The sequence below is a fragment of the Lepisma saccharinum genome, chromosome 22 (assembly GCF_977018435.1).
Source record: "Lepisma saccharinum chromosome 22, izLepSacc3.1, whole genome shotgun sequence".
In the NCBI taxonomy this organism is placed as follows: Eukaryota; Metazoa; Arthropoda; class Insecta; order Zygentoma; family Lepismatidae; genus Lepisma; species Lepisma saccharinum.
The window spans coordinates 2,091,887-2,117,826 of NC_139250.1; the positions used below are offsets into that span (position 1 = coordinate 2,091,887).

The window sequence follows — 25,940 nt, forward strand, 5'->3', positions numbered from 1 at the left end:
GGAGCCAACGAACTGACCAGCACGTTTCGCGTCCAATTTGCAAGGTCACGGGTGACAAAGGAGTCAGACGCTCGTTCAAGGTTACATCACGCCAGAGCGGTTCTCGGGAGAGATGATTTAACAGCATCTGCAGCCGGTGTTGGGAGAGGCAGGCCACGGACACGCAGCCCGTAAGTACCCATACGCATTCATTCAAGCCTTGTAGGCAAACAAGCGCCACTGTTTAAACCGCGTGTTGCTACTTTACTGGTAGCTCAATCTTACAAAAGCTTTGGTGAAGTCAATTTTGTGTACTACAAGCAAAACTCCGAAACAAAACTAACAAACTTTATCTTATGTACACTTTATATTAAGCCGTTTTGATGGCCCGACACCATCAACTCAAGATATCGAAGTGGGTTGGATAGGGGTGGGCGACCGAAAGGGGTTTACACAAAAAATTGTAATAAACAGAAGTGAGAAAGAGCTAATTTTGTGGGCAACAAAACTAAAACATTATGTTTTTTTCCGGTTTTAGATTCTAGTTAAACGTTACAATCTGAATCAATGCGTCAAATATTAGTATTTGAAATAAACCAGACAATAATCGTGTGATTTTAGTATATTCGGAAAACTAAATAAAGGAATGAAAAAAACTGGCGCGATCTCTTAAACAGGCTGATAAGCGAAACACAAATTTTGGCTTCTCATAACTTGCCGGGTCGAGAACATAGAGAAACATTATATACACGAGGAACAAGACAAAAATTCACGAAATTTCATAGACATGGTGAAATTGCCTTCGAAATATGCAACAACATTTCAGGCATATATCTTAAAATAAGAGTCACAATTGTTATCTAAGTTCCGAAATTCAAAATGAACTGATACAATTAACGAATAACAAAGTCAAAATGGTCATATAAAAAAAGTCTATATAGATTTACGAAGTTCACGTTCAGTTTCAATATTTACCTACTCAAAGTTCGTAACTTCTTCTTTTAAATCTTGGATAATTTTGTAAAGGTCAACAAGAGTTGGCACCTCTGCTGGCATGGCGGATTGTGGTCTCGCTTTGGAACAAGAATAACAACGCCATGTTTTACCCTTTATCTTACTTGCGCACATTTTAAATTGTATAACTCAATACACTCACACTACTGCACGTTCACTTTCTGCCTTGATCTGGCACAACACCTTCTGTGGTTGGCAATACTGTTTGTTTACATTTTGTGTAGGAGGTCACTGGAACGGGCTAAATTGATTGAATATCTGTATCAATGCTGCATATTGGATAGTAATTCTTATTCTACATTGTACTATAGTACATACAATTCTCAATGGGTTAGAATAGTCGTCATAACTCACTAAAAAGTCTTTAAATTCCATAAAATTACGGAGCACAGTCTACATCGCCCGTCAATTTGCCAAGGTTGCCAGGTTCTATATTATCCATAGAGAACGACATCACTACATCTCTAGACTCTTTAGAAATCGTGAGCGAATTCAGATCCAGGAAAAGCAGAGTAAGACTTTTTTAGGGTGAGTGAAATCATTAAATAGAATTTTAATTTTTAATTGAAGACTAAAATTGGTAAACGCTGTAAGTGCCACAATAATTCAAACACCGTTTTCCACGTTAAACTGTGAAATGTGGTAAACGTGAAATGTGGCTGGTAGCCCTCTAAGTAGTTCAAAGGGCGTGTAAAGAGGTCACTAGTGTGCACGTTCTTACAGGCTGATGTGCGGAACGATACGATTTCCCAACACTTTCGCTTTTGACATTTACAACGTTTACCACTTTTAGTCCTCAATTATTCTTATTATTATTTAAATTTGATAATCCTTTTGCTGATGTATGGCTGAAGATTTTGTATCGATTCACATTGAGATTTCAAATTTTAAGAACAGATTGGGGTCTCGCATTCTAATCTCGCCCTGGGCCCCGCGATATGTTGCTACGCCAATGTATGCAAATCAACTATCAACATATATCACTTGCAACATAGAAGATATATAATTATGTACACATGCAACGAGAAAATTAAAAATGCTATGTACTTACGTCATTCAACTTCAGGGTAATGTGCAGTGAGAAGGCATGTTCTGCAAGCACAACCGATTCTCGCACCAGGAGCAGATAATGACGACACTCGCATTAGTCAGCAACAATGCAAACGTCACACTGCGTAAAATTTATTTCCAGCACGTTACGGAACAACGCAGCTAATCATGTGACACATATTCTGAAGTTTTCGACGCATAACGCCGCATAGGTTGTCCAGGGCCGGCACAAGGGGGGGGGGGGGGGGCGAACCGTGCCACCGCCCAGAGCGGCAACATTTGAAGAGAAGAAAAAATAAGCCCATTGAAAACTTGAAAGTTATAATATTATATTATATAACTTGGAAGTTAAATATGCCAACCCGCCGTTTTCAAGGAACATATCAGTAGTCTCACTTTAAAACCTCTGAGTGCCATAAGGTGGGAAAGCAGATTCGATGCCTTAACTCCGTAGAGATATCAAGTGGGAGATGTCAATGATGCGCTCCTTCAAATAATTGACGACAAAAAAAAACTGTCCAAATGGTCGCACATGAGGCTCAGTGTATTCCTTTGCTCACTAGTTATCTGGTATGACTTTTTACTCCACGTAGTGTTGCCCACGGGACGAGACGGGACAGGCTTTTAAAAATTCGAGACGAGACGAGATTGATCATGTGTCCCGAGACAAACGAATATTTTCGAGACGAGACAGCATTTCACAGCATTTCCACGAGACGAGACAGGCCAAAGTCTCGTCTCGTGGTCAACACTAACTCCACGTAATGTAATGAGCAAATATCTTCAAAACATTAATCCACGATGTGTTAGATGCTGTTACATGATTTCTTTCAAACATATCAGCAGGAGTGATGACAAATTTCAAAGTTTCGATTATTTTAGCTCTAAGAGAAAGCTTTGAGCAGCTTAAACATCATAGTGAATCTTTCAATTTCCTTTATGATATTAGTAAGCATAACGAAATGCCATCTGATCTTTTGTCTGAAAAGTGTAGAAAACTTGCCGGAATGTAGGCTACTGTATTAAAAGATGAACTTGCTTTCGCCTATAACAACGCAATTACACTGAGACCTTAAACTGATAAAGGGTCATGATTTTGCACCTAATGTGAGTGTACAACTTCGAATTTATTAACTTTGTCGGTAACCGTGGCAAGTGGCGAACAAAGTTTTTTTTTGTTGGAAATTGAGGCTAATAAGAATACTATATCTTCGGCCAATCATGCCTAAAACACGCTTGTTTTCATTTTATGCAAAATAGCATTGTACGAAAAAGAATATTACATGTAAAGGTAAGGTTTCCTGTGCATATATTTTTTTATGTGTCATGAAGACACATTTAGGGAATGTGGGGATAGGGCATTCTCGATCTCGGCCATTTTGGAGATAATGTGATCAGCACCACTCTTCGGCCGCCTTTATCTCCCAGGGTTGCCCCCAGGTACCTATTAATTTGAGGCTGGGCGAACCCCAGAGCCGCTTTATGCGTGGACAACGCAGGAAAGAATTCAGGCCTTAGATCACCCACGCGGGAGATTCGGGAATGTTGCATGTAATTATTTTAAAAATCCAATCATTAAATCACAGACCTACAACGGTAAACATATGAAGTCAAGCCTTCATTTCTTTCCTAATACTTGTTACATTTAAGATACGTTTAAGAGAGAGAGAGAGTTTTCATAAAATATAATAACATAAAATTAGTGTCGCATTTTCAAAAGTTTAACCACAGAAGAGGAAGTATCTTAGTATGTGGTTTAACTGTGGTCAAGCGAGTACTGAAATAGCGTAACAAGCCTCATTATTTATTTTATAGTTTGATGTTTTACATAGGAATATATTGATTTTCAATTTCCAGTTGCTGCGTAATGACGGGGGAGGGGAGGGGGCGACATGCGCCGCCACCGCCCAGGGCGGCAAAATGACTAGCACCGGCCCTGAGGTTCTCAATCTGGTGCAATCAACTGATTTATATTAAAGGATGTTTTCTTTCATGCGTCATGCAAACAGTTTACTTTGACGAAAGAACAAACATCAAGAGCCTGGCAATACTAGGTGGCTTTACGTGGTATGATCTTTGTGTGCAAATTATCATTCCTGTTTCGAAAGGCTTTGGCAGGCAAATTTCTGTCCATTTGACCAGACCACGAATCAAATGAGTTTTATATCCGGGTCCAGTACTTCACACAGTGGACATCGTTCCATCTTTCCACTGCCATGCAGTCATATTCTACACTGGATATTTATAGGTTTGCTGAGTTGCCATGTTTCGGAAACACGTTTGCCAGACTTACCACCCGCTTCTTAAAAGCATACAGTTCGCTGGTTATTGTCTTCGTTTATGCATGTGTATGACCTGTTTCTTACAGAGGAGCAACCACAAATTTTTGTCTAAGGGGCGGGGAGAGGGGCAACCAGGATAAACGTGCCAATAATAATAATAATAATAATTTTGGTGGCTGTGCTAGTAGTAGTATCAGTGGCGGCAATTGGTTTCCAAAATGGGGGCAAGGACAGTTTCCGTTGGTACATCAGGTTTGGCATAGTGCGGAGGTAAACGTGACAAAAAGTGGGACGGGGCAACTGGCCCCCGCCTCCTAATCGCCGCCACTGAGTAGTATCACAGACATTATTATCCTCGTAAATCACGGAAAAATGGGTAGAAATCGGTGCTAAAGCATTTGTGTTGGAACTAACGAGTTGAAATATTTTTTCAACACGTTCAATTTCACATTAGCTAATAATGGAAAAGAAGCACACAAACTGTATTGTTGAAAGACAGAAAACGCATGACGAATAGAATTTCTTATACTTTTACATACTTAGAAACTATCAATCATTAGGATTTGCTGGCAGTGACAAACTGGTTCCGTGACAAATGGAACAATACACCATGTGGTTGCATGTGTTTCAGGCACGCCTTCTAAATATACTGACCAAAGTCAAGGTGCGCGGCCTGTTGCGAAATGAAGCTCTGCATACTTGTAACTTATCGTCCTAGGTTTGGAGTTCTCCTTGTGAGCATAAAATGAACTTCGTCACGATCTCGCAAGCACGAGATTCTGTATTCCAGATGTCCTTTCCTTTCTTCAATTCCGTTTCACCATTCAAGTCATCCAGGGTCAACAGGTAATTGATTTGGAACCTCCTTTTGCTATCGAGGATGCCAACATTTGAAAATTATCTGCATTATTGTTCGTTTGGACTCCTTACGCTTGATGGAACAGACACAAAAGAACGTTCACGCCCAGGCCGGGTGAACTGGTAACTCCGACAATTTCTGCTTATTGCCAAACAAACGTATTGTTTATTAGTCATTATAATGAATGTTCAGTGTTAAATCTTCAACTGTAATACAGACATCCCCATGACATTTTCCCCCCAGGGAGGTGCAATCCAGGTGTTGTTTTCAAGACAATACTGCGCCTCTTATTTCAAGCTTTAAATAAAGAAAACAACCATATCATAAACTCTCAAATCTATAGCTCCATGAATTGAAAATGGACCTCCTCCATGATGTAGTCGCAACACAATAGCCTAATCAACGAGGCCCAGTTAGATAGTTGCTGGGCGGATTCCACTTTAAACTGTAGTCCGTCCTAGTCCCGATTAGTCCATCTGTACTAGAAGTTGGCTTAAAACAATCTTTGACAAACTTATCTTGATTGGAAAACATAGTGAACACCTTTCAAAATGAAAATTGCAAAACGTGCAACAAACTTTAGAAACACCCTGCACTTCGTGTAGACATTACGTCATTATCATCTGGGTATCTCTTCTCGACTAAGAAAACAGGAAGTTGCGGAGTTAATGCTGCGCTAGTTCTACACGAAAAACAACAGGTTCCTTTCCTTGAATGCTTGGAAAGTCCTCGCGTCCTTTGATGCAATAGATCGAAATCAGCCACGGATTTTCTCACAGACAACCTGCAATTATCATGCCTTCCACCAGATGTCACCAGCAGAAGATAATTTCGTGCTGCTTGTGCCTAATGGTGAAGTGTGCGATGCAGTGTTCGAGGCTTTTCGTGTTGAGATATTAGGAGTTGTTTTACGTACAACAGATTCAACTCAAATCACACAAGTAAGTGTTTCTATTGCCTTATCTAAGAAAGTAAATTCATGGACAAAAACGGCTTAAAAGTTGTAACAACAGAACGACTGGATATCTAACAAGGTCATGCTTTTGGTAGGGTTTGTTTCTTTGATTTGTTGTCTTAAGTCCACTTTATGCGTTTAGTTACATACTTTCGAACTGCATAATTTGTATTCATGTCCAGATATTATTAGAATAATTGGTAACATTATCGTATGAGGGAAACGGATTCCTTCAAATTTACAGGAGAAAGTACTTACGGAAATCATTTTCTTTAGCGTTGTTGAAGTTCCTGAATGTAGATTTTGATCCATTTTAATGTGAATGCGTGTTGTTTTCTGTGAAAATCTCTGTCCGACACGCTGTTTCTGCTACCGCCATTTTTTTAAACTATGCTTGCCTAACCTAACTTAACCTAACCTAACCTTACGGAAAATGGTTTTTGGGGCTAACGTGAATGGTTTTTGGGGCTAACGTCAATGGTTTGTGGGGCTAACGTCAATGGTTTGTGAGGCTAAAGTCAGTGGTTTGCGACGTATTAGCATAATTTCAAATCCGGGCATGAAAGTAGATATTTTCCGGTGAACGAGGTTGCAACACTGCATAAATCGACAAAACACTCTCAGAACGCCCCCTAAACCAGTATGCTATCACGGCCATAATGTGTTACAGATTCGAAACAACAAGTAACAGTAAGTACTCGTAAATCTAAGAAATAGACATTGATATGCATTATTTCACTTTAGGAAATGTTCCACATTCGAAAATAACACGTTAGCAATGTAAAGAAGTCCGAAATATATGATTTGTAGGTGTTTCCCTCATACGATAATAGTACCGAATAATTAAATCAAGAAGACTTAGATGGGCAGGACGAGTGAAGAGTTTGTAGGATTCTTGTTGGGAAACCTGATGGTAAGAGACCAGTAGGATGGCCAAGACGAAGATGGAGCGACAACGTTGAGATGGACCTAAAGGAAATTGGTAAGGATGGAAAAGATTGGATTGATCTTGCCCAGGATAGGGACAGATGGAAGGCTTGTGTTGCAGCAACCATAAATCTACGGGTTTAAGAAAGGTAGTGAGTGAATGAGGGTAATCGGGATTGGACCTACAGTTTAAAGTGGAAACCCAATCACTGTGCAAAATGCCTCTACCTGACATCGAACCTGGTACCCCTTCATTACAAGGCGACGACTTTTAGGAGGGTTTATTTGCTTCTTAGTAGTGATGGCATGTACGTACCGAGTTCAAACCCTTTGAAACCGAGAACTACTCTATAGAAGTGATAGGAGACAGAGGCACACTGTGCCGATCTCCGTTGTTGAGTGGTTAGCACAGTGCAGCACGACGCCAGAGGTCCCGGGTTCAATCCCGGCCTGGGCATGGGATGTTCTTTGTGCCTCTCCCTTCATCATTTTCATCATATCATCCTCATCGTCGGGATAGGTCGAAAGTGACAGAAAAGAGATGATAAATGACAAAAATCGGTACTACTTTACTATACCGGAGACACCTATCAATGATTTATTTCGCAATTTTTTACATTGCTAACGTACTATTCTGCATTGCGGAACATTTCTTTAGGTGAAATAATGAATTTCTAACGAAAATAATGTCTATTTCATACATTAACGAGTACTTACTGTTGTTCCTTATTTCCCACAAACCATCCACGGGTAGCCCCAAAAACCATTGACGTTAGCCCAAAAATTCACGATAGCCCCCATGAACCATCACGGGGACGAGGTATGCCTACTAGGTTAGGTTAGGCCTGTTAGGTTAGGTTCCATTAGCACTCCTTTCGTTCAATTTAGCATATACGGACAACATCGGTTTCTCTCGAAAGAAAATACACGGTATTCTTTTAATTTTAACCTTCCACGTCCTGCATTCCACTTCTTTCTTCAAGATTCCGTGTTGAATTACAAATTCCACGGCATGTTCCACACCCGGCAACAACTTCACGACACATCCTCGACACGTCATCTTGTAGCAGCAGCAATAGCGCGTATTTTGCTCTCGTGCAGAAAGCAAATGGCGGCAGCAGCAATAGCGCGTCGGAAAGAGATTTTCATAGAAAACCACATGCATTCGCATTAAAATGGATCAAAACTACATTCCCGAACATCAACAACGCTACAGAAAATGATTTGCGTAAGTACTTTCTCCTTTAAATTTGAAGAAATCCGTCTCCGGTATAGTAAAGTGTTACCCAAAAATCAAATATAGAGACCCCAATGATCGTTAAGTCTGGCTTCTATCGAATTCCTCTCACTACCATATTTTCCCTCGGTTATTCCAGCTTAATGTTGGGGTGGTAATTTTAATGAAGTCCTCTCACTCTTTCTCGTCGTAATGAGTGTAATGGTTAATCTCTTATTTTCCATCTATTCCATAGCTTTACAAATTACATCAACGCGTGTCATAAAAAATAAATAGAGATGCACACAAGCAAGCAGTATCAAAATATAAATAAAACACCTCCAAGTAATAAGCCAATCCGAAAACCTAACCTACACAACTGACAATAAGAAGGCATCAAGGGGTTAAGCACGGGCTAAGTATACGACTATCTCTCCCACCTCAGAATTTTTTAGCTTTCCCTGTAAATATTAAGTTTTTAATACAACATAAACGGATTTTAAAGAGCGGAGACATGATATATGAATGTGCAATGAAATTATGCTCCATAATATCCGATCTTCATACTAGGTAATAATAACATCGTAGTTGGTTCTTTTGATGATATTTTGATGCCTGTCATTGTCCTAAAAGTGAATTTTGTACGGAATTCACGAGAAGGCACTTGTGCCAGAATCGCACAAATACAGCAAATGAACAAATACAAAATCTATACATGTATCATTTACGAACTTAACTGACTTACCTAACCGCCACTGCAAGTGAACAAATGAATAACAAGAATTACCTTGGAAAGGATACAAGAACTTACTGCCTACCCTAACACTAATTTATAGATAATATTTTGAATAGGAAAATATAATGCTCTAATATTCTTATGAAATTGGGCATAAAAGCCCCACTGTATAGTGTTCGAAATTGTAGAACAGTAACAGTAATGCATAAAAATAATTGGAAAAAATCATATTTACATTATTTATTAACTGAATATAATATCACTAAGAATAACTGAATGCATACGTGTTTTGTTCGGATTTTCTGTTCCTTGACATGTCTTTAACATTGGACTATTTTATATACAGGGTAAGTCAAAATGATGGACCCGATTACAGAAATTTATTCTGTGAAATCTAATAAACAGATGTTATTGTGAGACATGCGCTTCGAAAGGTTAACTTTCAAAGTTTAGTTTCCACGCAGTGTTTCCACTTTCTACCGCTAGGAGTCAGCAGCGAGCAGGAATATGGCGTTGGCTGGAGAACAGAGATCTTTCTGTGTGCTTGATTATCACGTGAACACAGGCACGTATCCAGGAATTCCTTTCGGGGGGGGCTCAACACTATTTTTTTAAGGGGTATAGTAAGAACCTCACAATTGTATGTTCAAGACCAGTGGTGGCAATTGGGTTCCAAAAAGGTGGGGGGGGGGGGTAGTGGAGTGCGGTGCAAGGAAAGTTTACTTTCTCTTAGCAGATAAGGCTTAACGTTAAGAGGCCATAATGTTGAGGCAAGAAAATAAAAAATGGGGAGCAACTATCCCTTAAATCGTCGCCACTGTCATTTTAATCAGAACGTGAAATCGGAACATTTTTTACCACTCGACTCCTCTGTTTACATGCATTAACATTGTGTGCCGGAACCATCTCGGTATGTGTGTTTGTCCATTTCTTCTCATCTGGCATAAAAACATCTATGGTGTCTTTGAGTGTTTTTACGAAGCTGTTACACATGCAAGGGATGGACAATCCACTCAACAACGCGAGATTCAAATTGTGGGCTGCGAACTGGACGCAGACAATTCTCGAGTATTTCACACTGTAGCGACACAAAAGGCCGCACAAACCTAATTTCGACTTGTGAAATCCTCAGGCGACACGGTGTGAAATCTCCCTTATTAGGCTACTGTCATTGTCACCTCGAAGTAGTAGCTCTTGTTGACCACAGAAAAAAATTCACCTCAACCGATGGGAATGCTCCTCAGTTTTCTTCTCTCTCCTATATTTTCTGTGCTTGTTCACTACAGGCAACACCTTACGATTTGATATACACAGGATATGTACTATGTAGACATTTTAACGAAAAATCGGTTGAAGTCTAGGTGGCTCAGTTGGTAGAGCCCTGATTCGGGTTCTGGCAGAGCCTGCAATTTCCACCTAAAATGTCTACATATGCAACATCTTCCTTTCTCTTCTCGACATTCATAAAATTTTCGGCTCTCTTTATGGTAGTTAAGTGTTTGAATGTGTTTCGAACCCAGTAGGCTTAAACAAAAGTTTTTATGTTTTTTTTTTTACCATGAAATTCTCGGACTGCATATACGAAATTTAGTTCTGGCAAAACTAAATCATCACTCAAAACTTTGATTTTCAGTTGATCTATGCAGCTTATTTCTGTTTTAATAAACCACTCCAGTATCCGGTACTGCTGAAATATTCACTTTAGAGAGAGAGAGGCCTTGATCTCTTCGGCCCTCGGACCCAGCTAGCACTACTCTGAGGCCCCGATTCGTTAATATTGCCAGTACTTCGACTCCTTCTCTCATTCAAGAACGTTCCCTCTCCCGCTTTCCAGAGATTAGAAATTACAACGAATCGCCCTACGTGTGGTGCTACCTTTGTTGTGCAGCTTCCAAATGCTGACAAGTCTCTACATAGTGCTCAAGTGCGCTGCGACAACACCGAAAGCGTAAGAAAAGTTTACGTGCAATATTATCAACAACAGGGTTATAGAACATTCTCCGTCTTGCCTCGATAATTTTCTATCTCCTTAAATCATCGTCACATTATTCAAGAAGCCAAAAACCTAATTTTATCTAGTGTAAAATAGAAAATTTCCTGGGGGGGGGGGGCTCGAGCAACCTCAATCCCACCTTGGATACGTGCTATTAACAATAACAGGGTTACAGAACATTCTTTGTCTTGTCTCGATAATTATTTCTCCCAAATTATCATCACATTATTCAAGAAGCCAAAATCCTAATTTTATCTAGTGTAAACAGAAAAAATTCCTGAAGGGGGCTCGAGCCTCCCGATTTCCACCTTGGATACGTGCTATTGACAATAATAAGGTTATAGAACGCTCTCCGTCTTGTCTCGATAATAATTTCTCTCAGATTTATAAATTTATTATCTTTACATTTTTGAAGACGCCAAAAATCTAATCTTATCTAGTGTAAATTGAAAAATTTCCTGAGAGGGGGCTCGAGCCACCTCATCCCCACCTTGGATACATGCTATTAACAATAACAGGGGTATAAACATGCTCCGTCTTGCCTCGATAATTATTTCTCTCCTTAGGCTACATTATTTTCACATTATTCAAGATGCCAAAAACCTAATTTTATCTAATGTAAACTGAAAAATTTCCTGGGGAGAGGGTCGAGCCCCCTGTGCCCCATCTTGGATACGTGCTATTATCAATAACAGGGTTACGGAACATTCTCCGTCTTGCCTCGATAATTATTTATTTCCTTAAATTATTGTCACATTATTTTATTTCACACCACAAGAAACCAAAAACCTCATTTTATCTAGTGTAAACCTAAAACTTTCGGGGGGGGCTCGAGCCCCCTAAGCCCCCCCTCTGGATACGTGCCTGCGTGAACAAGTCTGTGATTAGTGTGCAACGGCATTTCCGTACCAAATATAGGAGAGAACCACCTACGGGGAAGGCCATTCGTAAGTGGTATAAACATTTCAGAGATTCGGGCTGCATCTATAAACGAAAATCGACTTGCCATACGTCGACTGGGGAAGAGACAGTGGAACGAGTGCGAACATGTCTTGTGCGGAGTCCACAGAAGTCCACCTACCGGGCAGCGAGAGAACTTCAACTTCCACAGAAAACTGTCTGGCGGGTTCTGCGGAAAGGTTTACAAATGAAACCCTACCGCTTGCAACTAGTTCAAGCCTTAAAAGACACTGATTATGATTTGCCCTCATCCTTCTGTGCTGATTTCCTCGCATTAATGGAAACGGATGGGTTCTCTGAGAGGTTAATTTACAGTGATGAAGCAACTTTTCACCTTTCAGGGAAAGTGAATAGACGCAACGTAAGGATTTGGGGAACTGCTAACCCCCATGAATTTGTGGAACACGAACGCGATTCTCCCAAAGTGAATGCCTCTTGTGCCATTCCATGAAAAGATTTATGGGCCCTTTTTCTTCCATGAACGTACTGTGACAGGACTTGTTTTCCTTGATATGCTGCAACTATGGATCCTTCCACAGCTTGCAGAGGATAGCACAGATTTCATTCTCCAATTGGATGGTGTCCCTGCGCATTACCATGGCAACGTTTGCGACCATCAATGGGGCATTGGAACAACGTTGGATAGGCCGTGCATCTCCGGAGGATCTACCTCTCCTTCATTGGCCACCTCGTTCTCCCGACTTGCCCCATGTGATTTCTTCATGTGCGGTTTTGTCAAGGATCATGTTTACGTACCACCACTTCCAACAACATTGGATGACCTGCGTGCCCGCATCACAGCAGCCATTGCTGATATTGACCGCAACATGCTACACAAGGTTTGGCAGGAGATAAGACTATCGGCTTGATGTGTGCAGTGTTAGGCGAGGTGCTCACATAGAACACTTGTGATTTGTTTGAAAAAAACTTTGACAGTTTACCTTTCTTAGCACATGTCTCACAATAACATTTGTTTATTATGTTTCACAGAATAAATGTCTGAAATCGGGTCCATCATTTTGACTTACCCTATATATATATACAGATGAGGGACAAAATAATACGAACACCTGTGAAATTAGAGAAAATCTTTATTAATATGGGGTTGGACCACCCTGTGACTGAAGTACACTTTCTATGTGACGTGGGATGGACGCATAGAGGTCATGCACAATGTTTAAGGGAATATGGAGCCATTCTTCCTCCAGAGCAGTCTTCAATTCCGAAAGTGTGGCTGGAGGCGGAATTCGGCACGCAGCTTGGACTCCAAATATCGTCACAAATGTTTTATAATGTTCAAGTCAGGAGACTGTGGGGGCCATTCAAGATGTCCTACTTCATCGTCATGTTCTTCGAAACATGTTTGGACAGACCCAGCAGTGCGGATAGGAGCGTTGTCGTCTTGAAAAAGCGGCCGCTCCCCAGGAAATAAAGTCTGGGCAAAAGAATGGAGATGATCCCCCAGAATGCTCCGATAGTGATTGGTGTTAATCTTCCCATGCAGAAAAACAAGTGGTCCCACACCGTGCCAAGATATCACACCCATATCCATAATGGACCCACCTCCATGCTTCACAGTCGGCAAGAGGCAGTCAGGATGAAATGCATCTCGGGGCGTTCTCCACACATAAACGCGCCCGGTGGTCTGAAATAACGTGAATGTTGATTCATCAGACCAGATGACTTGTTGCCACTGCTGTGGGGACCAACTTCTGTGAGCTCTGCACCATTGGCGTCGCTTGACAGCATTACGTGATGTCACCAATGGCTTACGAATTGCCACTCGGCCATGAATGTTTGCAGCATGGAGTTCCCTCTTGACAGTTTTGGTTGAAAGGGGTCCTGGAGATGCCTGTTCATTTCAGATGTTATCTCGGATAACGATTACTTGTGATTTCGGGCCACTATGTGCTTCAACACCCTCCTATCCCAAGCAGCAAGCCTTGTCTTTCGTCCACTGTTGTGCTTTGAAGACGCCATCTTAACTTGTGTTGTGTACGCTGTCATAACGGCTGATACTGTGCTCCTTGCACACCCCACAAGGTTTGCGGTTTCTGTCACCGTGGCTCCAGGTGAACGTACTCCAACAATCATGCCTCTTTGGAACTCTGTAAGGTCTGACATTGCAGCGTCTCTTGAGAGCGTACGATAGACGAATGCACCACCAATGACTGCTGTTGACAGACTAATGCTTTCCCCTTCACAGCCACTAGGTGGCAGACTTCAGTGCCAGGTGGTGCTGCTGTACTGCCGGTGTGAAATGTGGCATACTTTTTCACAGGTGTTCGTATTATTTTGTCCCCCATCTGTATATCTTCTTGTCCTTGCCAAACATTTTGTATTTTATTCGTATGTTCATTTTCATCTTTACTTTGTGACATTTGATTATGATTGTATGTGTAACAGTGGTGTACATTGGAATTTTCTGTATAATGTTGGAAATGAATAAATAAATACAACAGCGCGAATGAACGAAATAATCTAAATAAAAATGGAAATGTGTTGTGAAACAATACAAATATCATCAAGCTACGCATATGCCGGAAGACGTTAGACCCAGTATCATATCGAAGCAAATAGGGGAAAATAGATTACATTTAAGCACAATGTCATGGTCCAAAGTAACATACCCTCTTCCTTTTCCCCAGACATCGAAAATAAACTACCTAGATCTATCAGGGTGTCTCGATCATGTCACAGGAAATAAGGAATATGATGTATATGACATTTATGTTGACTTGATCAGTGTAAATTGCACAGCTTAGATTGTTGTTCACGATTTTTATTGTTGCTTATTTACGTATTTCAGAAAGATGGGACCCATTACGAGCACATGCATTGCAACAACCAGCCTAATCATTTTGTACCTGTCCTTTTATGGAATTTCAAGTCAGAAGACTGACAGGTAAGTTCGATATTTATTAGTCTAATTGTAAGAAATACCTTGAACGAGTGTCAAAAGTATTGTAATATTGGTGTAATTCAGTACATTAAATTAAACAAAGAATCACATCGTCTCATTGCTAAAATAAAACATTAATTGTTTCATTTTAATAAATGACACTGAATTTACTTTTATGTATGTAAGCTACCTATATAAAACACTGGAACAAGCCATATTAAGTCGTTGTAAATAAGAATAAGAATTTTATCGATACAGCACAAAACTTTTCACAAATACTGAGACATGAGACGAGCACAATCATATGCGTAACTTGGCGGGGGCAAGGAGGAACTTTTGAATCTTTCCAATTTTCAGGTTTGTTTATTAAAATGTACAAGTTAGGGGATCTGAGGAGCAAATAAAGAGTAATATTTGTGATTTTGCAAACGTCACAGTTATTTAGCAAATAATCCTGTTTTTATTGGATGGAATCTCTTCCCGCAAACTCAAGCCCCCGGTTGATTCTGCCCCCTCAAAATTACGCCCAGCTTGAATCTTCCCCCTCAAAATTAGGTCGCAAGTTACGCCCATGAGCCCAATGCTATTAAATAATTTAATATGTTTAGTTTATATGTAATAGTATGTAACTTGTTTTTCCAACTGAAAAACTGTGTTGTAATGAGAAACACAATTATGGGCTGAAATTGCCAATTGAGCATTATGTACGTACATTTTCTTCTTCTTTTATTCCTGCATTATTTTTGTTGATTTAACAAATAAAATTCTACATGTGTAATATTGTACTGATTAAACCATGGAGCTTAAAAGAAGAGTTTTGTAGTTTCTAAAAGGATTATTGTATTTAATTAGAAGAGTATGTCACTGAGCTAAGTGTTAATTATAGGGTTGAATTCTCTGATCGGTTGGATATTGAATATTAATCCTAATATTCTGCGTTAAGAATGCAAAAGTTTGTGTTACTAGGATATACATTGCTATCCCATATTTTGTGCATTTTTATTTTACTTAGTTCAGTGACATTAATTACAAATAACTGGACTAGATTTCAATATTAGATATTCCTCAGACATTTGAATATAGAATTGTGTTAATTTCTTCCAATCCAGTGATACAACAGAATCTTCGTTTCAAATGGCTTTTACTAGTTTATAAGAGAGATGTTGTTTTCATCAACAAGTAAATTTGATCCGAAATCTAGTGGGAAATGATGTTGTGAATTCTTTAAGGAGCTAAATAGCAACTCTTGGAATGGTTTATTGAGTGTGTCAGTTCTTAAAAATCATACCATATTTTTGCTTCAAAGACAAATGGATTTACAGGAAGGCCAAGATCAGAAATGTGTGGGACCCTACCAAAACACAACTTGTGTGCCTTCGTGGTACGATGCAATAGCTTTATCTTTGTTTTGTAGTCCATGTGGTTTTCAGTTGACCTTTCATCCTTTGGGTATATTGACGAACCAGATGTGACCTGTGATATCTGAATGGAATATGGAATCCCTACATTCTATGCAAGGACCTTCTGCTCACTACGCTCAGATTGTAAAAGTATTAGTTTGCTAGTCAACCTCCTAGCTAGATATCTTGACCCCCCCCTACCAATGCATCGACATTTTATGTGCATCCTTCTATATTTTCTTCGCACCTATTGCATGCGACAGTTGTGTGCCGAAGTCTCATATACTTGAGGGATTCTAAAGGGTTTTCCAATAAGGGCGGGTCGATGTTGAAATGGAATAAAACAAGCTGTGTGTGAGGTATGAACGAAATTATTTTTTTGTTTGAAAGGCCCATGTATGCCATTCTGTATGGAATATAACATCGTTCAAATGTCCGCCGTGGCTTCTCACGGTGGCACGTATCCGAGTGGTCCAATTTTCAATGACTCTGCCGCATATATATGGCTGAATTTGAGTGATGGCCTGGCTGATGTTGACTTTAAGGGCATCGGTCGATTGCGGCTTATTGGCATAGACCTGCGACTTCAGTAAACCCCACAAGAAAAAGTCTAGCGGGGTCAAATCGCACGATTTTGGTGGCCAGTTCACGTCACCTCTGCGAGAGATAACCATACCCTCAAATCGTTCATGCAGAATGTCCATCGTGGCGTCCGCTGTGTGGCACGTAGCGCCGTCCTGCTGGAACCACATGTCGTCTATGTCCATATTGTTCAATTTGGGTCAAATGAAATCGGTTATCATCGTTCTGTATCGCTCGCCGTTGACTGTGATGGCCTCACCAACGTCGTTTTCAAAAAAAGTACGGACCAATGATGCCGCCGGCCCAAAATCCGCAACAAACAGTAACTTTTTGTGGATTGAATGCCACCTGGTGAACCTCGTGTGGGTTGGCGTCGTCCCATATACGGCAATTTTGCTTATTAACATAGCCATTCATTCAAAAATGCGCCTCGTCGCTAAAGATGATTTTTAGGCCAAAATTGGGATCCTCTTCCAAACGCTCCGAAGCCCAGTCAGCGAACAAACGGCGTTTTCTATGGTCATTAACTTTGAGCTCCTGGGTAAGTTGGATCTTGTACGGGTGTAGGCCCAAGTCCCGACGCAAAATTCGCCAAGTTGAAGTCTGCGAAAGGCCGAGTTCTTGTGCACCTCGAGGAATTGACTGCCTGGGGTTCTCCTGCACTCTTTCACAGACCGCGGCGATGTTCTCAGCCGATCTGGCGTTCCTTTGACGTACGGGTGTTGGCTGATTGTTTACCGAACCGGTCGTTTCGAATTTGGTCACCAAACGTTGGAGAGTCGACTTTGAAGGGCCACCGCGTCTGCAGTAAAATGGGCGCAACGCGCGCAACGTTTGCACTAACGAACACTCATTTTGATAATAGAGTTTTATCATTTGGACGCGCTGCTCAATTGTGAAACTTGCCATGGTGATTTGGCATCAGTGCCTGAAAAAGAAACAACAGATTAGACAGACGCCACCAAAACAACATGGCCGCCACAGGCTGCCAACATCGACCCGCCCTTATTGGAAAACCCTTTATTTCATTTTCAAAAAATAATCAAAAAGTTATTGTACTTGCTAAACCATATCTCTCGAGACATAAGAGGCAGTTAATTGGGCGATGTTGGGTAACTACGGTTACCAGATTACTATAGGGAATTTTAGGACATGCTGATCCAAGATGTATGACTTTTATTCAAAATGTAGAACACAAATCATGCGCAGTACATAATAAACATTACTAGAACATGTTAGTAAGGAATGTGAAATTGTCACATTTTCAGTTTATAAAAATTATTATTTTTGAGTTTTCTTTTCACAAAATTTCCTAACTTGTATTCAATATTAAACAATACACTTGTTACTACACGTGTTTTCAGTTGTATTTCTCAGAGGCGCCAATTTTTCTAAAAATTTCATGTTTAGTCAAAATATACTTATGAAACTCTGAAATTATACTGAACCAGTACCAAACATATTAAAGAATCTATGAAAAACTATTTCTCTCAACAGTTAATAAAAATTAATGAAAATGCTCCCTTAACATTAACATTATGACCTGGGGTCTCTTCCTCACTCGGGGTCTTGGATGAGTGATTTTTCTTCATCTACGTAGAAATTGAAATCAGCGATTCCAATGTCTGACAATGAATCAAAATAAAATTTTAGTGTTGAGTTTTGGAGTGCAGTCCATCGACTTATAACTTGCTTGATTTCTCTTTGTTCAATCGAAAAGCGCATTTTCTTAATTAATATTATGTGATACTAAAAATGTAGGACATTTATGATTTTTTTAAAATTCCTCCAGGACTCTGGACGTAAGGCTAACATGTAGGACATGTCCGGGAAAGAGAGGACGTCTAATAACCCTATGGGTAACGAATACACCATTTCTCTCTCTTTCCAGAAAGCACGTCATCTGGTCGTGGAATTGCGTGTCGGGGCGCTGCAAGAAGACACAGGTGGCTCTCGGCAACTCCTCCCAGTCCCTGTCCTCCTGCAAGCTGACATGCGGCGAGTTCAGAGCCCTCTGGCCGAGTCCCACGGGGGAGATCGAACTGGGGACCCGCCTTCTGCCGTTCTGCGCCGAGGATCTCAAGATCTCGCTGAGCAACGTGAGCTCGAGGAGGGTGGAGGACATGCTCACTCGCGCGTCCCAAACATTCCTCAGGCAGCTGAAGAACATGATGCCGAGCAGCTCTGCGTGTCTGCTGGGTAAGGGCGATGTGTTTATTACGGTGGAGATTAACGTGAGAAGCGACGATGTTGCTCTCAAGTGGGGAACGGACGAGAGTTATACACTCTGGATAGTGACGGTGCTGCCACGCATTCAGGTACGGATCACGGCCAACACTTACTTCGGGGCTCGCCATGGAATTGAGACTCTGAGCCAGCTCCTAGTGTGGGACGATTCTTCGGGCCATTTCAGCATAATTTCCCGCGCATATATTGTCGACCGACCCATATACACGCATCGTGGACTTCTGATAGACACTTCGAGGCATTTTTTCAGCATCAAGTCTATCAGAAGGACCATCGACGCCATGTCGTACAGTAAGTTGAACGTTCTCCACTGGCATCTCACGGACAGTCACAGCTTTCCGTTCAAATCGGAGAGGGTGCCTCAGATGGCGGAGTGGGGGGCGTACTCCGCCTCGGAGACTTACAGCATGAGCGACGTGAGGAGTATAGTCGAGTATGGACTTCTGCATGGTGTTCAGGTGATTCCGGAACTGGACGCTCCTGCTCACGCAGGAAATGGCTGGCAGTGGGGCAGCGAGGATGGTTTGGGGGAGCTTGCCGTATGCGTGAACGAGCAACCGTGGAGGGGTTACTGCATACAACCCCCATGCGGACAGCTGAACCCCATCAACGACAATGTGTATAACGTCCTCGAGAGAATCTACAATGATATGCTGGAGTCGTTCCAGAGCAGCGCGTTCCATATGGGAGGCGACGAGGTCTTCTTCCAGTGCTGGAACTCCACGGATGATATCGTGGACTGGCTGGAGAGAAGGAACGGTACCCGAACCGTGGACGACTTTGTAGACCTGTGGTTGATCTTCCAGGACAAAGCTTTAAGAGCTCTGGACAGGGCCAGCGCTGGAAACGCCTTACCTGTCATTTTATGGACGAGCAAGTTGACGGACAGAGACGTCATCAGGTACCTGGACAACAGACGCTACGTGATCCAAACCTGGGTACCAGCAACCAACAACCTACCAACGATACTCATGGACTTGGGGTACCGTGTCGTAATATCCACCAAAGACGCCTGGTACCTCGATCACGGCTTCTGGGGAACCACCTCGTACCACAACTGGAGAACTGTCTACGACAACAAGATCACTTCCTTGATACCTCGAGGAAAAGCAGACCGTTTACTTGGGGGCGAGGTCGCCATGTGGTCTGAACTTGTTGATGAGAACTCCCTGGACGTGAAGGTGTGGCCCAGGGCTGCTGCCTTGGCCGAGAGATTGTGGAGCGACCCCTACGTAGAGTCGAAGTTTGTGATGCATCGTTTCGCTCACCACCGCCAGAGGATGACCGACAGGGGCATTCGTGCAGACGCCGTGACCCCCGAATGGTGCTTCTTAAACGAAGATTCTTGTCTATGAAGACGCGTCAACTAGGACAGCGCTTGTTATAAAAGCACCAGCCTTGACGGAGTAACTTCACCTCGTCTCATATTGTGGGCAGACACCATACAGTCGTGATACAGCCCAAATGCATACTAAAATATTATGTTAAGCCATGCAGAGTTTACTCAGGTTAAATAATTTTATAGAAATGTGTATTTTTCCGCAAACACAAATCACAAATCAATCACAAAACCATCTGGTGATTAATATGTTACACTTAAAAACTGCTAATTTTCTCAATCTTGAAAAAAAATCATATCTCGTCAATAAACCAATTGTAATGTTTGTAAGTTTTTAGTTTTGTTAAAGCAATTAAAGGTAAACCATTACTGGTTTCTATGTCTATAAGTGCGGGGGGAGAGGAAAGAATGTGATTTCAGTAATAAATCATTCTAATTACACAATACCTATTAAACACTCACTGTGGATTTTATTTGTACCTCTGTAACATACTACTCTTTTTAACACAGTATTTCAAGTCTGTGTATCAGAAAACGTGCAATTTATATAGGTGGGCTAGTTGGACCCTTTTTATGCTGTGTTGTACAGGTTCAATTCTAAATTTAATCAGAATGTTTGTTAAATATCTTAGGCGTACTTACTAGAGTACTGCATTGGACCACATTCGCTCGAAAATACTCGATCGAATCTCTCTCATATATAGAATATCAAATATCATTTCAATGGGACAATAATCGTACAAATATATGTGTAAAAATTCGTCATGATAGTTTCAGCCCATAATCATCTATTCATTTTCATATATTGCTATCTATTTGGTAAGATAGACGAAATTACATTTTAACATGGAGATGATGACTATGCTCACTTCAGTTTCAATTTCACTGCATCTTTCACTTCACGATCCATATTTGAGAGCCCACTACTACAGAAAAATTACTGTTACACGTGAACTTCTGGGCTTCGAGCGTAGGACCGATCGTTTGAATGATCGAGCGTTATTCGCTCGAACAAAGAAACTGTCCATTCCGTAAGCCATCTAGCGTCATCCGTGCGAACTATTAGACGATCGAGCAAAAAGGCCTCGATGCAGCACACTAGTACATACCTTTAGTCGTCAAGTGATTAAAATAGAATATATTATCACAGGCTATAATTCAGCCTATGATTACTTCTAATAATCTTGCTTATGTGTCCTGTTAAATATAAAAATACTGTGTAAGAAAAATAAATAATATGTGCCAAGAGTTGGAATGATACATACAGTTTTATACATAATTTCTATATAATAGTGTGATGACACAAAGTGTAAGATTTTCACTATTAATTACTACAGTGTTTTAAAATTCAAATTAATTGATATTGTTCTTTAAATGCACAGGCACAATTTATACATATAAGTGCATGGATTGTACTTCTAGTGTTCCTAAATACGTTGGCTAATAAGGAATTGTGTTCCAGCATACTGCACCAACATCCTATATTGTAATTTCTGAATTACATGTTTTGAAGCATGCTTGTTCTGCTTGTATTGTGCCACAAATGATCTATATCTTTTCTAGGAAGATAAGATAATTTGACATAATAAAGCAATCCGAAATACCTGTGGATTCAGTGCATATCAATGATTCTTTTTCACTTTCCTTATAACTGTAGGTTAATTATAAGTGTAAAAAAGGTAGGTAAACTGACATGAATTTACAAACGTAAAAACATTGCACTATCAACTGAAAAAGCTGCGCAGTGTAAACATAAAAAAAGTACAAGTATGTAAAAAATGAGTTCATTTAGATTAGAAATTACACATCGAAACTATTGTCACTATTCATAACAGCGTGTACAAATTGCCTTGAAATCTATAAATATTGATCAGTATAAATATTTGTGAACCTAAGGTAAATAAACATTTTGTATTTTGCATTCTTGCTTAACGTCGTTTTCTGCTCGTTATGGGACAATGACAACGATAAGGTGGCTGATGATTCTCAATCCGAAACCGATTATTTTCCCTCCAACAATATAACAAGCATTCTGATTTATTTACATACAAACATTCCATAAATAATACAAATGTAAGCGTTCTCGTCTATTTTCGTGTAATATGTCGAGATTCTCTAACGTACAGAAAAATTATATAATTCGATAAAGCATGTATTAGTTTTCACAGTGATAACTTTACATGGACTATAACGTTATTTACAAAGCCATCAACATGCGGGTGTATATATTCTAACATATATAATATTTCTTCATTCCAAGTATGGTACAGTGGAATCCATGAGTATTACCGTGCAAATTGTCCATCACCATGTTCGTAGACTTTATTTGACGCAATAAGAGCATCAAGAATTAAAAGAAAACTCAAAACAAGCTGTTAATTTCTGCACCAGCATACATAAAAATCCATCGCTTAAAAGCACATAGAATGTGAGAGAAAAATTAATGAACAAGGTCATGGACAATTTGCACGGTAATACTCATGGATTCCATTGTACCTGTGAAAATACGTGTCAATTACCTACTACGTCTTTTTAATATAGACACAAGGGAGAGCATGTAAAATCCCAATTGATCTCCTTCCTTTGTTTCTACAAGGCACAACTTCGAATACCAACACAACAGAGGAGAGAAACAGTCCTACCACCAATAGGAAGAACGCACCCTGCAAATGAGCTATCTTTATGGCAATCGGCGAGCTGTCCTTCTCTTGAACCAGAGAGCTAAGGCGCTGGTCGGTGTAGTCATGGATAACTTCATTCTCCCAGAAGAAGGTGAGTCCTGACTCTATGAGCATGTGGATCACGCCATTGAGTGATTTCTTCAGCGGAGACTTCCTTTGCAGCATGAGGGCGATGTCCCCGTCGTACGCGTACCCTTTGGTGATGTGAAGCGCCTTCAGAAGGTTCCTGTCGACATACTCCCCGTTGCAGAAGAACCCGGTATCTATCTTCTCCACGACCGCGGCGAACTTGCCGCTCCAAAGAAGCCGTTTCAGCTCATCGACGTCTTTCTTCTGCCTGAACTTCGGGTAGAGTGCGCGCGTCACGGGATCTGCGGATTCCTTCACGATCTCTCCCCAGAAGTGGTGCCTGGATCCCCACTCCAGCCGGCTGTCCAGCAACTGCTGGATCGTGTCTATGGGTGGGTAGTACACGGGGATCGTGAGGAAAGAGACCAGCCCGCTGCAGTATGCGTTGGCGATGAGGAAGAAGAAAACGAGGCTCCATATCAAGTAGTTGCGGATGACCGAAGATTCTGGGAGCTTGATCCCTAGCTGATTGAGATAACTCCACGTGTAGAGAGCACAATCTTGATATCTAGAGTAGCGAGTGCCGTCGTCGTCCGGAAGCAGTTTCTGGAGTACTCGAGCGAAGAGACATAGAGTTAGGGACACAAAGACCAAAGATGCAAGCAACCCTCCCCACATTTCCTTCTGGAATGGCAGAAAAAGAGCCATCCACTTAGGAAGCGGTTTCGGATTTGGAGTTAGGAAAGACATGAAAGTCCTCCGATACGGTATGGTGTAGTCCATGTACTGTGAGAAGTTCTCCTCGATGTAGAAGGTGCCCACTCCAATCACCGCCCTTTCGGTGTATATGTCACCCATCACGCCGAAACCGGATCCGTCCGGATTCACACCTCCCCATCTGTCCTTCTGTCTCACCGTTGCGACCCAGGTGAAGTTCAGGAGCCTTGCACACGCGCGCAAGATGCGAAACTCGGTACCATCAAACTTGGTGACGTTGTCTTCCTCGTAGATGACGTCGAAGGGTGGGTACGAGAAGGTACTGATGTTCAGCACCTTTCCATGCAACTTTCTGGTCTTGTTCGGGAACAGGTCCTGCCCCAGCAGGAACAGATTCTCATCCCACTTGTCTAGCAGCTGAGCGGAACAGTTCAGGAAAGATTGCGTCAGGATATGGTACCGAGTAGATGATTCGTTGTGAACAGATTGCATCCATACAGAGTTCGGCACTCTCTGGAAGACAGGGTGAGCCAGCGAACTCCTCACCTCGTCCTCTTCTACTACATCGGTGGAAATTATCACAATTCTCCCTTCCTCATGAAATTTAGCCTCGTTCACGCCATGAACCAGAATGGGCAAGCACCATTGATGATTCCTCATGCTGACTATATACCCATAGCAACCTTGGACTAGCACATCTGAGAGCATATCGGCTAAAACATCCTTCCACTCTGTTGAATTCAACTCATCACTCATTGAGAGCTGGATAATAACTTTCGAGCCAAGGACTTCCACAAAATTCTCTTCAATCGCATGATCTGTGATTACTGTAGTACACTGGTACTGAGAAAGATATCTTGAAGTTACCGTTTTGACAAGTTGGGACAAAGTCTCGTCATTTTCGACGTCCTCAACAATGATATTACCAGTCGAAATAAAAGACAACATGTGAAGGTACCAAATACCAAACAGAGAGACAGCTGTAGGTTTCATTTATCGAAATAACTCTGGAAAGAGAGAACATAAAGGCAATCTCATCAGCACATTCACAATATTAATATCAAGGCTGACATATTCTCATTAAAAATAAGTGTATGGGGAAATGCAAATGTCAATAAATGCAAGTGCTGTGGAACCGATGTTTTAATTTTCCATTTTCGTACGTTCTACTGCCACAAGATTTTGAAAATAATAAAACATAGCTGTGTTCACGAAACCTAATCGCTAACGTAATATGCCTCTCTGATATTACTACACACTATAGGTAGTTGTCGATCTTTTAAGTTTATTCATTTATTCATTCCATCTTTCAAGTTTCCGTATTATATGATATCGCCTAAATATTATCTTACATCGTTACATTCAAAAATAGTAAAAAAAGAGCTGTTTTCAAATTTTACTTAACAATGGATTTGCATTCGAAATCAGCATCAATATTACTGCATATTTAGTTCTTTAGATATCGAAAAAGCACATTGATTGATTTCCGGATCAATGAAGGGGATTTGTGTCCCACTACGTTTGCTATATTCGTTCACGTGATTCACTCGGTTTTCCATTCACAAAGATCATTTTTCAAATGAATGATGCTATACCAGTATCTATGAACATTTGATCATCATTCATCATCGTTGCGACAAACCTAATTTAGCAGAAAAACAACATAAAATAATAAACAATAGATATGAGTAATGAATGATAAATATGAAAAGTACATGCACACCATCTTATAAATTGTAACGCTACCTATTAAGTACGCATCTTGGTGAAAGTAAACCCCGCGACAGGTTACGTTTGCAGCAACTTTCGCATATATAGACCCAAACGTGCGCGCAGAATATAGTTCCCCTGCAATACTGACAATTTCCTCAGTGTCTGCAATATGAACAGCTCGGCGGTTGAGGCAAGACTGGGACGGACTGTACTGAGCGCCGTTTTCACGCGGATTAATACATAAAACTTGCTGGAAACTTAACCTTAGTTAGTGGTAAATATAATTTTCTGTCATCAAAGTGAACCACGTCATGCTTAT

The 25,940-nt window shown here is 40.9% G+C and overlaps 2 protein-coding genes across 3 annotated transcripts; one reads left to right on the forward strand and one right to left on the reverse strand.

Annotated features, from left to right (window-relative positions):
* Positions 1–100: 100 nt before the first annotated feature.
* Hexo2 (beta-hexosaminidase 2) lies at positions 101–21,955 on the forward strand. Of its 2 annotated transcripts, none has more exons than XM_083143694.1 (3): positions 101–170; positions 14,781–14,876; positions 18,747–21,955. In XM_083143694.1, the coding sequence occupies exons 2-3, from the start codon at positions 14,785–14,787 to the stop codon at positions 20,455–20,457; spliced, it is 1,803 nt and encodes a 600-aa protein (XP_082999820.1). In that variant the 5' UTR covers positions 101–170; positions 14,781–14,784; the 3' UTR covers positions 20,458–21,955. The 2 variants fall into 2 exon arrangements, with proteins under 2 accessions (XP_082999820.1, XP_082999819.1); XM_083143693.1 differs by lacking the exon at positions 101–170 and adding an exon at positions 5,898–6,125.
* A 1,008-nt stretch (positions 21,956–22,963) lies between these two features.
* LOC146004589 (putative glutamate receptor) lies at positions 22,964–24,664 on the reverse strand. The gene has a single exon (XM_083143457.1). The coding sequence runs from the start codon at positions 24,662–24,664 to the stop codon at positions 22,964–22,966; it is 1,701 nt and encodes a 566-aa protein (XP_082999583.1).
* Between the last annotated feature and the right edge of the window lie 1,276 nt (positions 24,665–25,940).